We start from the raw sequence: 17,189 nt of genomic DNA on the forward strand, positions 1-17,189 counted from the left end.
ATGACAGGAGGAGGTCTACCCTGTGCGTAACTGTAGTTCTGAAAGAAAAAGAAAATATTAGGCAGAAAAAGTATTTGAAGACATAATTTGTGACATTTTCTAAAATTCTAAAAATTACAAACTCACAGGTATGAGAAGCTAAGTGAAACTAAGCAAGATACCACACAAGCAAAATTTCATTTACGCAAACAAGTTGCCCCAACACCAAGAAAACAGGAAAATCCTAACAAGCACAGGAAAAAGCAGGTTTGTACCAACAGCAATCAAGATTCTGTGGGACTAGTGTAAAACTAGGCATAGAGATCAATGGGATAAAATAGGATTCAGAAATTTGCCCATATAGTTTCAACTGACTTCCTACAAAGATATTAGAATAATTCAATAAGAATCTTTTAAAAAATTGTACTGAAAACTTAGACATCCATGTAAGATAAGAATTTCAATTTATCTTCATATCATATACAAAATTAACTCAAAATGGCTTTTGTCTTACATGTGAAAACTAAACTGGAAGAAGAAAATACAGGCAATCCTTTGGAAGGGCTCTAAAGTACTAGCCAGGCATGAAACTTGATAGAATGGTACAGATCAAAATTGAAATATTCCGCTCTGCTATTCAAAATACAGGACAAGCTATGGGGGAGGCAATGTATATGGAGAGAGAGAGAGAGAGAGAGAGAGAGAGAATATGGATTTCATCCAAAATATAAATATAAAAACAAAGAGATTGCCAATGATAAAGAGATTCCAATAAAAATATGCCACTTAGCTAAATTAACAATTTATGAAAAAGGTATATAAGTGGGCAATAAACACATAAAAGAGATGCTCAACATCATTAGACATCAGGGAAATGCAAATTAAAATCACAGTAATATTCTATTACTATCCACTGAATACATAAAATTAAAAACAAAATAGATGACAATATCAAATTTTGGTAAGGATGTAGAGTTACAGAAATCCTCACACACTGTTGATATGAATGTAAAATAATAACCAATTACAAATAAATTGGCAGTTTCTACCAATAGATGACTGCATAAAAATCCGTGATACAGCTGTGCAATCAGCAATAAAAAAGACCATGTAACTGGACACACATAGGAAGGATCATACAAGCAGTTTCTTACTGAAAAATAGTTCAGACTGAAGATATGCTTCTTTTAATGATTCACTTAAATAAAATTCTAGAAATATCGTAACTAATGAATAGTGACAGAAAACAGATCAATAGTTGCCTGGGGCTGGGTAAAGAGTAGGAGTGGAGGCTTGACTGAAAAAGGGCAGAAAGGAATTCCTTGGTGTGATGCAAATATTCTATACGTACATTGCAGTATGTATATTTGTCAAAATTCACCAAACTGTTCATATGCCAGGAGTGGGTAACTGTAAGTTATACTTATCAAAAGTAGGATAAAAGCCCAATAAGATTTAGTAAGTTTAGTAACCAAAGTACAAAGCTCATTTTAAAACTTTAATTCAAATCATGAAAAAAACCAGGACATTAGAAACTGGAATGGTTTGAATTCCTGGGAGAGCCACTTGCAAGGAAAAAAAACTGTTACCGCTTCCATATCCAGAAGGATGTTGTATAGAGTTACAACCACTCACGTATTTGGACATAAAATATATGAAGATACTTCAAATTTACATGCTGGTAGTGAAAGTAAAAGAATCATATTGTATATTTTCACATGTGTCTGTCAGACAACTCAAGTAATAAAGTAAAAACTGGATGTTAATTGTACTTTAATTAACAAAATAGAAAGAAAAGAAGGATTTGTTAGCACTACCTACATAACCAACACACTTTTTTTTTTTTTTTTGGTGCTGGGGATTGAACTCGGCTTCTTGCGCTTGCGCAGCAAGCAGCAAAACCACTGAGCTAAATCCCCAGCCCTAACACACATTTTTTAAGCTAATTACACAGGCTAAAGTCCACATATTTTTTTATCATCGTAAATTAAAGTGATAGAGATAGGACTCATAGCTGTTCAAAATCAGGAAACAAATTACTTAAGCAAGAAGTCCTCTCCATATTTGTCCTCCCAAATTCTTCCATTTTCCAAAGTAGAAATATCAAGGGAAGGCCAGGGAATGGGGGGGGGGGGGAGTTGCTTCTCAGAGCATTTGTTAGAAAACAAAAAAAATAGAAAAACTATTGTTCATGCCATCTCTAAAGAAGAGCAGAACCCAGTGGAATGTAACAAGAGAATCCCTTGTAGTCCCTTATAGGTTACAAGGCAACACCATTTTTCTGAGTGTCATTTCCTGGCTGATTGATAATAGAGTGAAGATTAAATATTTTCAAAAATAATTATAATTGCCAATCATATTTAACAAATGAATAAACTGAGGCTTGGTGGGATTTAGTAATTTGGTCCACATGAATTGCTAGCAGGTGATGAAGCAGGAGTTGGAACTCTGCAGTCAGACTGCGGTGTCATTAAGAGCCAGGTTATATGGATGGGGTGGTTCAAGGCATGGATCTCGAAGAGAATGTAAAACACCACTGTTCACGGTTTGATGTATACAACACATCAATTTCCAATAGTTTTCTTTATTTAAATGTCCATAAAGATGAAATTGAATTACTCTTTGAGAAATATTAGGATATAATATGAATCATTTTCTTTCCAAACTCCAATTTTTAGAAATTTTCCTAATACATGAAGATAGAAAAATTAACAGAGGCTATGAATATTATGATACTGCATTTTTATCTAAAAATGTGTGCCAGATATTACAATAAAAGTAATAGTTAATGATTCATATATGAATAAAATTATCAAAAGATAATTTAGTTATGAGTAATATGAAACAGGAAATTCATTAAAAATTTTCCATTATTTACCAGTGGCTGAAAATAAAAGTGAAATAGTAGCTATTTTTATTGGAGTTGGCCCAAAGAAAATATTAATAATGAAGACAAAGAATAAGAAACAGTGTATTAAGTAAAAAATAATTTGTATTTCACACAGAAAACAAATATATGTAGCATAATATAATAGAAAATGGCTTTTAGCTATTTTAATCTAAATATGAGAAGTGAGAAACAAAAATCATTCAAATCAAGTTTAACTGAGCATTTCATAGGTTCTGTGGATGGTACTAGGAACAATGAGGACAATATACCGACTGTCCCAGCCTCAAAGGCAAGGAGACTAACGCCACAGAGGTGATGATTTGGGACCAGTTACACGGTGATTCATGAGGAATGGATTCCAAGTGGACTGCGGAGTTCAAATGGTTGGAGACATCGGAAGGGGTATAGAGAGAAAACCAGATTTGGGAAAGGAAGTCAAAAACTTCCCAGAGGGGGAAAAAGCTTGAGGAAAGCCCTGCTCATGTGGATCCCCACTTGGAAATGTGCCGTGCACACTAAGAGGAGAGGCTAGAGCGGGAGAGGTGAGTGCCTGGTCAGAGGGTAAGGTTGAATTATGAGGACTATAACTCCTTAATAGCACTTAGATGAAACAATTCAGAAGAAATCACTGTAGGTTGTGCCAGACAATGGGAAAATGGTACTGATATTTTACAGTAAATTAATTGAATTTGTATAAATATCACATGGATGGGAGGAAGCTCGTACCATTATAAAAGCATGAATTTAGTATTAATTAGGGTTGTGACTGAAGGAGGCAGAGCAAAGAGAAAGTGAAGTGACAGGATGGTCTGACATTTGAAACAGGAAGACCAACAGCTTCCGAGAGATGAAGGAGAGAAGACAGCCAAGGATGACTTCAGGAGAAGCTTTCCCAACTGTTCCTAAACTGGCTTCACTAACAAAAATTTTAAAAGCCAGGGGGAAAAGCGTATTTTAGAGATGAATTTACTAATTTAGAAATCTGAGTGAGTGCAATAAGAGAATTGTCCTTACAACTAATGTTGATAATAAACTGACAGACTGAGTTGTCTTTAACGTATAGCACAAAGACTTCTAAGCCTTTAAACCATGACACTGTCTCAGATCTCTTTAATGCTAGCATTTTATGCCCGACAGGCCAGGTGTGACAGAAAGATGCTGGCCAGAGCAAATATTCATTGGTTCAGGATTTATACCCTACCTATTTCCAAAATGATGTGATGACATCTATAAATTGTCAGAATATAAAATGAGATGAAGACCTATAGCAGAAATATAAAACACAAATAAATATATGTGATCCATAAATGCAATCTTAAATTTCATAATAGTCACATTTTAAAACACAAAAACAGGATTATTATTATTATGTTTTTGGTACAGGGGATTGAACTCAGGACCTCGCGTTTGCCAGCCTGGCAGCTGTGCTGCTGAGCTACATCCCTGGCCCCAAACATGATTAATTTTAATAATGTTATACCACCTCATATATTAAAAATATTTTCACTTCAATCTATAATCAATAGATATCATTCTTAATGAAATACTAACATATTTCTCTGCAATGCCTTTGAAATCTGGTGTGCAGTAGGGCATACCTCAATTCTTACCAGCCACATTTTAGGTGTTCAATAGCTCTAGGTGGGTACTAGCTTCAACAATGTAATGTTAGGGCTCTTTACAGAAATTCTATTAATAGAATAGAATGGAAGCCCAAAGATCAAAGCAATGACAGGAACATTAGTTAACATGAAATCTGAGTGCAAAGCAGATATAAGTAAAAATGAGAATCTATAAAGAAAAGTAACTGATTTAGTTTTTAAAGAGTACCAGATAAAAAGCATTCCTTAAAGAAAAAAAAACTAATTTTTTTCACTCAGTTTGTATCAAATATAACAAATATCAAGATTTTAGCATTTAAATGAGTTTTGGAGAATTAAAAAAAAAGAAACCATATCAAATGCTAGAAAGCAACAAAAGTCAGCAGCAGGAATGGCAGAAAAGCAAGACCAAAATCAACCAGAAGTAAGAAAAATAGAGATGATACATGAAAGAAAAGGGAGCCTACCAGTCATGAAGATCATATCTCTTTAAGAGTAACTCAAGTACATGGAAGAAAATTATTTTTAAAGTAAAGTATATGACTCAAAATCAGACAAAGACCTAAAAGTGAGTGCAACTTTTCCTGGTAGAAGCACAGAGGTAAATCTTGTTTATCTTGAGTTAGGTAATGAGTTCTTAAATACTGCACCAAAGCATGAACAACAAATAGAAAAATAGACACACTGGATTTCAGTAGCATTAAAAAAAATCTGCTCATTAAAAACCATTATTAAGACCAAAAAATCCACACAATGGGAGAAAATATTTGTAACACACATACCTGATAAGGGTTTAGGAATCAAAATGTATTTATAAACTCTTACAACCCAATCACAAAGAGACAAATAGGCCAATTTGAAAAATAGGTAAAATACTTCAACAGACATTTCTCTAGGGAAATTATACAACGGTCCAATAAGCATACGAGCTCCAGTAAGCTCATTCTTATTAGTCCTTTGTAAAACAGAAATCAAAGCAAGAAATGATAGCACTTCACACCCATGAATAAGGCTGCCATCAAGAAGGGGTGGGGGTGAAGCGCTGACCAGGATGTTCAGAAGGTGGGACCCTCATACACTGCGAGTGGGCAAGTAAGGTAGTTCAGCTATGGGGAAAACAGTTTGGTGGCTCCTCAAAAAAGTTTCCACATGAACCAGCAATTTCACTCCCAGATACATACTCAAGAGAAATAAAAACACATGTTAATACAGAAACTTATACAGGAGTCTATATTTTTCAAGACCTTTATGTTCATAGCAGCATCACCCATAATAGATGAAAATATGAATAATCCAAGTGTCCATCTACTGATGAACTGAGAAATAAGATGTAGCATATTTGACAATGGAATATTATTCAGCCACAAGAAGTAATGAGTTGCTGATATATACAACCACATAGATAAATCTTGAAAATGTTACACAAAAGGGCAAAAGGTAAGAAGCCAGAGACAAAAGGCCACATAATGTGTGGTTTTGTGTATATGAAATGCCCACAAGAGGCAAGTCGAGTCCATACAGACATAGAGTAGATCAGTAGGTGCCAGGGGTTGTGGGCAGAATATGGGGGGTGACTGCTTCAGAGGCAGAGAGGATGAAAACGGCTGGAATTGACAGTTCTGATAACCACACAGGATTGTAAATGTGCTAACAACTTTGGAACTGTGCACTTTAAAACAGTTAAATACTGAATTTTATGCTATGTGAATTTTATCTCTACAAAAAGAAACACAACAGTACAGAAACTGTGATAAAAAAAAATTTGCCAAGTCTTGGCCAATGAAAGCCACAGAAATAAGCTGTTATTATTTAAATTAGAGGGGAGAAATGGGCAGAAAGGATAAATACTATCAAGAGAATAATAGTAAATATAGAAAAGTAATCTACAATTGAGTTGAAATGCAGAAGACAATGAGAAAAATATACAAGAAATATGAGAGAATATATTCTTAAAACTATGAGTCAGAGAATCCAAGGATTGTGGGTAAAAACTGTTAAAAATCAGGCCATACTTCAGGAAGTAGTTCGGGCCCTTGGCCTTCTCCAAAACCCTTTGAATCAGACTTCTTCAAAGGGTTTGAAAAATACGGACTCCGGAGCTCCTTTTCAGGACCAGATCAGAACCTACGGGGATGTGGGCAGAATCTAAAGGAGCCTTAAAAAAGATTTTTATACACCTTCTGATTCAAAAACCATGTAGAACATCTGGAACTGGACAAATGACTGCACTTTTCCCTTTCACATTTTATACAGACTTTTCTAGTCAAAATGATTACCACGTGCATCCTTGATTGGTTTAAATTTTTAAAATCAGTTTCCTGCTTAGAAATTGGATTCTTTGCCATGGCTGAGGAAGGAAGGTGAGAAGTGGCTAGCATCCTTTCTCCTACCCTAGACTCTTACAGTCCTCCCACCAGCCCCACAGAGCCAACCCCAAGTGCCGTCACTGATTCACTCCATCTCAGCCATGGCTCTGGTCAGAAGAAAGAAACCCACAGGTTTTCATGACCAAAAATGACTGACCACCTAATGTGCAAGCATTAGAACCCTCTTCTGTGAATTAGAAGTAAAGAATCATAATGCTGCAATTCATAGCAGTGATTAAAAGAGACACAACATTGATTCAAAACAATTTTGTAAATGCTAATAGGAGGGGAGAAAGTGAAGGAAGGGAGTACAGAGAAGTATTATCAGCTGAATAGATGGGACCGAAGCAAGCATATTGGACATCTAAAAACAAGTGTCGTACAAACACAGTGCAGTCCTAAAAGCTGAGAACAAGGACTCTGGTGCTAGAGTGGCCAGGTTCAAATCACAGCTTGTCTGCCACTCACTGAGGAACCCTGACTTTTACTTCTCTGTGCCCAAGTGCTCTCAGCTCTGTGGTGGCACAAAAGTTAATAACTACCTCTGAAGGAGGTTGTGAGGACTAAGGAAGTTGGCAGATGTACGTGGACTGAGTAGGTTAATAGATATGAAGTGCTCGGGATGATACTGCTACACTCCAGATATGCAATGAATAGGTAAGTGTTTTGTGAATCAAGATGATCCAAAAACAACTGCATTGTCTAAACAGTTTATCAGCCTCCAAGAAGTTATTCTGAAAGGATAACAATAAGAAATCTCTTTATGTCTTAGCTTGACTAAAGAGTCACATTCCCAGTAACCCTTTAGTTTCTCTATGATGACCCTCCTATACTTCTCCCCTTAAAATTGGGTGGAGAAATTATCAATAATAAATGGAATGACAGTCTCAAACTCCTGCTCTTGCATTTCCAAGTTCCTGCCTATAACTGGTTACAAGCATAGACCTCAGTTATTTATTACCATAAACCCTCTATTGTATATCCGCCACGTATACCTACTACTGTTAGTTATGTGTATGCTCCAGTTATTGAAAAAAAGTCACAAAGAAATGTTAAAATAATTGTATTATCTATATACAATTATTAGATTTGAAAATATATGCTGTCTGAATTATTTTTAACATCCTTTGGAAAACAATATAAATATATCTAAATATATAAACTATAAAAATTCACAAAGACGACTTTTCTAAGATCTATGAAAAGTAGCAGTGCACACTTCAGCAACCCCCTTAACCAATGAGAATGTGTCTTTCCTGCAGAAGAGGAAATCTGATGATTACACAAAACCTTGGTGAAAATTATTTTTTCTGGAGCAAGGTTTCTAACCTTTCAATGCTCTTTATTAAGACAGTCACTTTACATATCACCTCAGAAATAAGACATTCACTAGAAAACCATTATTTGATTCCTCCAATTCTTATTTTTAAGATTTCTAGTACTGAGTTAATCTGTTAATTTGTGGTCCAAAGGCAAATTTCAGGAAATTATGACTAGCATTAATGATATTTTCAGAATTCTAACCAAATTATTAAATTTATGGCAAGATTCCCCATTGTGTAATATTCAATGATTGTATCTCCATATTTCTTAATTCTAATGCAATACCATCATGGCTTAGAGTGACATTAATTTGTATGACACTACTAATGGTTATATTAAATGAACAGAAAAACATAAAGAATCATTTTTAACCTACTGATCCAAATACATAGAAACACATTATAAAGCATCGATGGGTGGGTTTTGTTGGCAACAGATCAGAAGAGGAGACTGCTGGGTACCTCCTGGGCATGGCACAGTTAATTCCCTTACCAGAGTTGCTTCTGTTCTCCACACTAGCATTATAGCAACTGTTACCATAAAAAGGGGAGAGCATTTAACTACCATTTTCTCTTTAAATTTATTCACTGTTACTTTATTTATACTTCCAGTTCAGGATCTCATTGCAATATACAATTATTATGATATTGGAATTATTCATTTTAATATTTATGGAGTGCTTGTTATATTCAAGGGGTTATGTTAATCTTTTAAATTTTTTTTTAAATTGAGCAGAGTTAGGAATGGATATCTATTTATCTAAAATTTTATATTTAGAAGTTGACATTTTAATTTAAATACCAAGGATATCATGAAAAAAAGTCACACTGGAAAAAGGAGAATGCAACAAATTTTATGTGTTTGCTACTTGCTATTGGCTGATGTAAAGAGTTTAATTCATTATTGTTGAATGTATTATTTAATGGCATTAGAACTACTCAAAATATCTTTATTCTCTTGTTTCAACAAAAAATGGCAATATATTTTGGTATATGAGACCTAGTATACAAGTTTCAAATTCGATTAAATATATCAAGTTTACACAAAGCCAAATGTATGAAAGGGGATCTTTTAAAAAAAACTTTATTTGAGAAAGGAAGAGACTTATAACAGAAGGCAAGAAGGGAAACATACAAACAATATATTTACAACACAAAACAAGAGATCACCTTCAAGGGTGTAAATTATAATAAATACAGTAGATTTTAAAAGAGACATTTATCAATTAGATGTAAGATTATTTAAGTCCAGCTTTGCTTTCACTGGTTCCAGGTAGTTTCTTGATTAAATTCATAAACTATCATATTCAAACAATTAATGTCCACCAACTGTACTGATGAAGCTCTCTCAAATGACATTATAAAAAATAGGTTTTTTTTGTTTGTGATTACATATCTTTGAAGGAATATTATACAAAAGTCTGCTCAGCCACATGTTCCTCCCCAAATAAAATGTATTTTAAAAGATGCACTATCCCTTTTTTATGAGATTGAAAAAAGACTTTGAAGAAAATGAATATTTATGAGATGGAAAAATATACAATTTTATCTTAGGCATGCCATATTTTTATAATGCAAAACAACTGACAAAAAGTCATTTTAATATGAAGAAATATACTAACCAAAATATGTTGGTGACAGGGAGTGTTGCCTATTATAGCTATTTGTCAAATTATCAGAAGGACGTTCATTATATGGAAAAGTTTTAAACTTTCTAACTTCTAGTTATGCTAATTTAATTTGAATGGAGGCTTTTTTAAAAAAGGATAATGTATCTTTAGCAGTAACATTTTTAAAGAAATATTTTTAAATGTCACAGCAAAATGTAAACAATACGTGCCAATAACATACAGTTGAACAATGTCTACATTTGGCAAAACTGCTATATCGCCTTTGAAATAGGATACTACACCTTAAAGTACCTTGAATTTAGAAATATAAATATTTTAATAGAAAAAACCTCACAAAGATTCTAGGTCAATTTGGATTATCCATATTAAAGGGGTCTTAATACAAACGAACCTTTAACCAGCTTAACAAAAGTAAACCTATAAAACAAGGTAAACATATCAAAAGGGAATATGAAGGAAATGTTTCAGTGAAAAGCTTCCGTAACAATTTCCCTACTTGTGGTGTTATTTTCTTAGACAATAAATCAATTCATAGAGTGCCCTTTAAAAACAGAAAGAGTAAAACACTATCCTCAGATTTTTTTTTCCTACATTCCTTAGTACATGAATCACTTGGACTTCCTGTTTCCACAAGGCATTTCCTGTTCAGCCTCACAGAATCACTTTTCTGTAGGAGAACAGCAGGAACCTGACAAAGAACTGACTTAAATAAACATTGTCTTCTGCTGCTTTCAAAGATGTTTGTATTTTATAGCATCAAAGGACATAATCCTTCTGAAGGTGTATTATGTACAAGTAAAATCTTTTATTAAACCCAACTTTCTTAATTTTTTTTGCCAAATGACATGGCATATTCCATGCCATTACGGAATTACATGTAAGAAATTCTAATTATAATGATTATAAAATATGACATCTTTTAAAACTGATTTTGACTTGATGTCAAGTGATAATCATATGTTACTGTGTTTTCTACAATTGTAGATACTATATAGTATCTGATTGGACTGCAATTCTGCAAATTACTTCTCACCAACATTTGCATCTGCATTATTTGATCTTTTTCAATAGACAATGTCATCATATTACACAAGGTAAAAGTAAAATCCGCAGTGCCATGTGAAACATAACATGATATTTAAAACAGTACTCCAATTTGCATCTCTACATTTAAACCACCTGTATTCCTAACATTTTCAATCGCAATGTACACAATAACCTAGGACTACTGGCATGATGACCAGAACATCTCTACTTAACAAAAAAGAGAGAGGAAAGAAGGGGCAGACTACCTTTAACAGTGTTCAAGACTGTAGTATGATACATTATGTACAGTGATGTGAAAATTGAATTCTACATGTTCAAAAAATCAAAAATTAATAGAATGTTTCATTGATCAGACTGGGAGACTATATCAAGCAGTCACTGATCTCAACAGATAAACTAAAAATAATAGTGAGTTTGTTTTCCTTAGAAGTAACCGGTACAACAGATCTTGGGATGGATTTAAAGCCTATTAATTACTTGGACATCATGTAGCATAATTTTAGTGTAACAGGTATTTTTGTTACCAGTGGAGTTTCAACGAAACTTCTCTATCCATTTAGAGATCACCATAGACAGATCTCTGTATAGACATACACTTTTACCTGTTTATGTTAAAATCCTCAGACACTAAAATCAATCATCCAGACATACAAACCAATAGGAAATTTACCAAAACCTGCAGTGCACTTTATGTTCAGATAATGACTTTAATTACAAATCCTGGAGCTAAATCTTTGCCTATTACCTGTTGCATAAAAGCAGCCTGCTCCCCAGATTCCATTTCCTGGATCTGAGCATCTTCATCACTGTCCACTGGTTCCTCCTTGACTTTCACAGCCCCAACTTGTCCCACTGTGTCATCCACACAAGCACTGCTGTCGCTCCTAGTGCTGTTGTCACTAGAGGGCGCTCTGTCTTCCTGCATCGCCTGGTCCCCCTGAAGCTCTTCCTCTGCTTCCTCAAGGTGCCTGCCAGGTTGCTTCAGTTGTTCAATAGATTTCGAAAGCAGCTAGAAGAGAGTGTTCAGGAGTTCAAAAGTCAATAGTTCTCGATGGCAACAGGAAAGAACACTATACTTTGATTTCTAGTAAGTCTTACTTCAGTACACTGATTTCTAATTAGTGTCCATCAATTTCTGAATGAAACTTGTATGCAACAAGCTTTGTAAGTAGCCTGAAAGCAGTCCCATCGTTTCCGTTTTATATTTGTGAGACCAGCAGGGAATGAATCTCTAAGCTTTTGTTTTTCCAGTGTATTATAATCTAAAGCACTTAGAAAATTATGGGAAAGGTGGATGAAAGGGTAACTGAGTCCATGGAAACCATGAAACTCTCCCAAGGACACGTTTTCGTGAATCAATTCAATACAAACTTGGGAATAATATTTTCCCAAAAAAGGAAACAGGGTAAAGTGAAACTTCCTTCCATCTCATTTTTCAGCAAATGTTAACTGCTATAAAAGCCTAAAACATAAGTGCTAATAGTCTTTCATGTCTTTATTTTCCAGTACTCATATGGTCAAATTTCAGTCAAATGATAAAATACCTTTATGCTTATACTTGCAAACCACAGAAATATTCATTTTGAAATTCTGACCTTCAAAAGGTACATGAGTGTAAAAACTTTTGACAACCCTAAAATTTTTATGAATGGATCCTAATGAAATTTTAAAAAGAGGAAAGAAATAAGGAATTGTCTTTCAACCTGAAAATTATTAAATATTTTACTTTATACACTAAATTATATTTTATTTTCAGAAACATACAGATTAACTGTTTAATGATTTTAAAGACAACTATTTAACATACCTGACTTAAACAATAAAAATGCCATATCATAAAAGTTCAATAAATGGGAAAAGGTGTAAATTAACTTTATTTCACACAAGCCTTTTTTAAAAGCCCCAAATTGTCCTTCTGACTGATCATCTGTAGATGAACTATGTTTTCAAGGGAGGTTAGAGTTTTCTGCTAAGTCAATGCTTATGTAAGCAATATCTCAATTACTGTAGCTAGAAGCACATTTAGAATATCACCACTAAAATCATGAATACAGATTTTTCTATGTAACATTTAAGTTTACCTCCTACTCCACAGTTAGGTTTTAAAAACTAAACATATGTTTTAAAGTTTGAAAATATAAGTACTCAAACTTTGAAGGCCAACTCTCTTAGGTTTATGGGCTTCCTCTGGTCCACACAAAATCTCAACCGGTCCTGAACATACCAACAGACAACTTTAATTTCCCTGTGAGTACTTTGGGAGTTTTCATTCATTTGTTCAACAATTACCTAGTGAGTGCCAAATATGTCCAAATACCATGCTAGGCAATGGGGAAATGGCCACTGCTCTGCCTCCATGCAGCTTAGAGTTCAGAGTGTTAGAAAGGCATCAAGCAGACAAACTTAACTTCATTTTTTATTTTGTTTTGTCTCTCTATGTAGCTCAGGCTGGCCTTGAACTCACTATGTAACCCAAACTGGCCTCAAACACATGGTGACCCTCGGGTCTCAGCCTCCCAAGTGCTGGGGTTATAGGCGTGTGCTTCCACACCTTTAAAGAGGGAAACACAGGAAGTTAAAGAGCACTTCCTGGCTGGAGTAGTGGAGATAGACATGATTAAGGAAGTTCTGCTGAGGAAGGGTGTTTAGGTTGGGTCATGAAGATGAAGGACAAAAAGGAGGTTGCTAGATGTGGAGAAGGCAAGAGAGGCAGGGTGGAAATATGGTGGAGCATCTTTGGCAGAAGGCAAAGTGTGTTAGGATCTTGGGATGGACAAGGAGCCCAGTGCATTTGTGCAATTTGAAGGTAGGTGGTGTTTGAGGACTGGAAGAAAATACTGAGCACTTGATGTTGGAAAGGGTGATACAGTTTATATTATTATTTGCGGGGAGAGTAAGAATCTGCAGAAATAAAATGTAATTTAGGATAAATCATACATGAGACCTAAATATCTCCAAACTGAAGTCAAACATGATCAGGCTAAGACAACAGAAACTAATTAAAACTCGTATCAAAATAAAGACAACACATTTCAGTGTTAATTTCCTTTGTGCCAACAACCTAACTCCTATTGCTCCTAGGCAGTCAGCATAAGGATACCATCTCTCTCTCTCTCTCTCTCTCTCTCTCTCTCTCTCTCTCATGCTTCTGATGTTGTGAAGCACATTTTAAGAAACTGTTTTCATACCTTTGTCTCAATTCTTAACACTAATCTGCAATTTCATGCCTTAAATACCTAATAGTTTGCTCACCACTGTGCTGGAGAAACAAGACAATGTCATGGTCCTGAATTTTGACTACACAATTGTAAGGATCCATGTAATTGTCACTGAGAGGAAGACCATGGAAGATTACAGAAAATAAGCAAGATTTTTAAGAAGTCCTAGCTTCTGCTGGAACACCAGGAACTTAGCAACAAATACGCACTCATCCTTCACAGAGAGAGAGGCCATCCATTAGGCCCGCAAGCCTTACCTCCACCACTTTCTCGGTCTACACATAAGACTGGCTTGGAGGATTTTGTGGGGGAGAAGGGATTTATGTGAGGAAAAGTTAGAGGAAGCTGAAACTTCCCAGAGAAACTATCTCGGGTGACTACAATTCATCTGGCCAGATGCTTGCTGAGCCGTGGCTCGCTTTTGCCCCTGTAGCTTAGCTGAAAAGGTTACTGTGTGCCTGCTCATCAGAGCTGGTGGGCCAGCATTACCTGAGAGTCAAGCAGACCCTCAGAAAGATTTGAAATGATCCTGCCGATAAAAGCCTCTTGAGGAGAGCAGAAAAAACTTATGAGGTGTGTGACCATGCGACAGGAACGAGGACCACTCAGAAACTCAGGGAAGGCTAGCCAGAGAGCACACAGCCAGTGCCCATGACATGCTGTGTCAGAAGTCCCTGCATACTGGACAATGACTAAATCTCAGCCAGCTTCTGGATGTTTGACATTACAGGAAGCATTCAGTAGCCAAGAGGAAACTACACACCACTGCAAAGTTAAAAGGCTTTTTCTTGCTGTTACTCTTCTTCCTCTTCCTGGTTCCAACATGGCCTCACAGTCCTGGACCTCCTGACCACCAATGGTCTTGTCTTCTGCTCTTTGTCAGCCCCCAACAGCATGATTTTAGAGCGCGCCTGAACTTTATTAGTAACTGTACACTCTGCTAAATCTCTATTTCAAACACCACTCTTTTGTTCTGGTTTATTCTCAGGATTTTTGGTCCCAGCTATTCCTCAACAATATGGCATCCTCCAAGTCACAGTCTGACTTCTCACTGCTCCTTGCTAGATGAGGCTCCACTTACAATAACCTCAGCTCCCTCACCCTCCTTGATAGGGATTTCACTGGACAAGTAGGACTCAGGATTTCTAATCTCAATCAAGCCCAAGCAGCAGAATGAGCTAGGACATGCTAGGATTATAATCATGTTATTTCTCTTTAAATTCATACCCTCTGATGGCCCTCCAGGCTACTGCCAACCCTGCTCTGGTTCTGTAGTTCATTCACTCTCACTCATTCAATTGTGTTTCATATTGTTCTCTCTCTTCTCAAACTTTGAGATCCTAATCTTTTACTCATCCCCTGACAATACCTTGGCTTCTTATTTCACTGAGAAAATAAAAGCATCAGAAGAGAAACTCAGCATCCTGCCATCACCATACTTACCAAGCGGTGCTAATGCAACTTTGCTGCTGTTACAATGGAGGAAAACTGCACTCTTTTCTCAAAATTTCCACCTATACCATGGGTACTAGCTGCTTCTAGTCATTCTCTCTGTCCCGCATCATGTGCTCCCCTCTTCTGGTGAATCTTCATTGGAACATTACCTTTCTTAAAGAAAAAACTTCCTAAAGGAAGTTAAAACCCCTCTTTCCCTACTACATTCCTTCATGATAAAGCTCCTTGAGTTATCTCTTTTCATTGTCCATGTCTTTTTTCATTATCTTTAGGATCTATGCCAACTAGATTTTAATCCATACCATTGGACCAAATGCTCTCTTGTCAAAGTCAAGAATGACTGCACAGATGAAAAATCCTGTGGCCATTTACATAAGATATTAATAAGTATCCATGGAGGTAAGGCAAGGGGAACAAGAATCAGTATTTTGGAAAGTAAGAAACCCATTTCACTGGTGCAGTCAAAGACCAGACGAATGCAAATTTGCTATAATTTACTCCATCAGTGGTAAGTAAGTCAAAGAAAATCACAGAGACAAAATCCTGAGTGTTCACCCTGAATATATATGTACATTTTAGCAGAAATTTTCGGAAATCTCATCTGTTAATATATTTCTAAGGTCAATGAAGCATATAGAAACCACCTCACTTAGTCCGTGAATCAAATTTGGCCAGTGTTTCCCTCCTCACTGACGGAGACATGTACATGTCATTGTGACACACATGACATTGACAATTTTCATTGTACAATACAGAAACAATTCAACTTGTTCCAGTTACTTGTTTTGGCTTTATGTCCCCTTCTGATGTACCAAAGGAAACCGGAGAGGGAAAAAGCCAGAATGAATAATGCTGTGATCGCCTGGTAATAAAGTCAAATGGCAGAATAATCTTTTGCCAAGAGCAGAATTCCTTAATGATTTGTAAAGGAAATGTTTCTTGACATAAAAAAAGCAATTTATAAGTGGAAATCATATAGATATGAATTGCTGGGGTTGATGTCTAATAACATTCTTAAAACACTTTTTTTTAATAAAGAAGGAATCTCATGTCCAAGAGAAGCCAATTCATATTCAAGACTGCAAAATACCAAAATACAATGATTTTTATAAAAGAGGAGAAACTAGGGCCAGAAATTTAGCTCAGTGGTGCTGCCACCTGCCTCACAAGCATAAGGTCCCGAGTTCAATCCCTGGTACCAAAAAATATAAATAAAAGCAGAAACTAGAATTTTTATATCCTTCCACTTTGCATTCTCTACTGAAATAGCTATATTATATCTGAATTAAAATAAACAGTTTTAATCTCTCCCTGAGCTCTAAACTTGCCTATTTAGCTGCTTGTTAAATGCTTTCCTGCAAAACATCTAAAAGGTGTCATATGTCATAAATTTAAGAAACTCAAAGATAATCTTTATTCCTATCCCACCCAAATGTATTCATCACGTACTCTTTCTCATTAAACAGCATCACCCAATTGCATGAGCCAATAATCTAGGCCAGTGGTGGCAAATCCATGGCATATGTGCTGTAATGGGCTTACTGATAGCTCTAAAAGGTTTGCCATCACTGACTAGGCTCTCTGCTTGTTTCTTTCTCATTTTTCTCCTCCACCTATCAGCAGAACTCTTTGTAATCCAATTTCCAAAGAACAGCCTGTATCTGGACACAGTTGTCCATT

At 35.7% G+C, this 17,189-nt stretch overlaps 1 protein-coding gene across 14 annotated transcripts in view; it reads right to left on the reverse strand.

Moving 5' to 3' along the window:
* The window catches only part of LOC101705971 (histone deacetylase 9), a 715,280-nt gene that overhangs the window by 128,302 nt on the left and 569,789 nt on the right, over positions 1-17,189 (reverse strand). For 12 of the 14 annotated variants that reach the window (XM_087206442.1, XM_087206449.1, XM_087206441.1 and 9 more), the window contains one exon: positions 9,227-11,845. In XM_087206442.1, coding sequence (XP_087062568.1) covers positions 11,531-11,845 — 315 coding nt within the window. In that variant the 3' untranslated portion in view covers positions 9,227-11,530. Of the gene's footprint in view, positions 1-9,226; positions 11,846-17,189 lie in introns of those variants that run through there. The other 2 variants (XR_015449277.1, XM_087206437.1) reach the window with 1 other exon arrangement.

Source organism: Heterocephalus glaber, unplaced genomic scaffold, assembly GCF_053883595.1.
Source record: "Heterocephalus glaber isolate CG9 unplaced genomic scaffold, H.glaber_assembly_v1.0 deba00000676, whole genome shotgun sequence".
NCBI lineage: Eukaryota > Metazoa > Chordata > Mammalia > Rodentia > Bathyergidae > Heterocephalus > Heterocephalus glaber.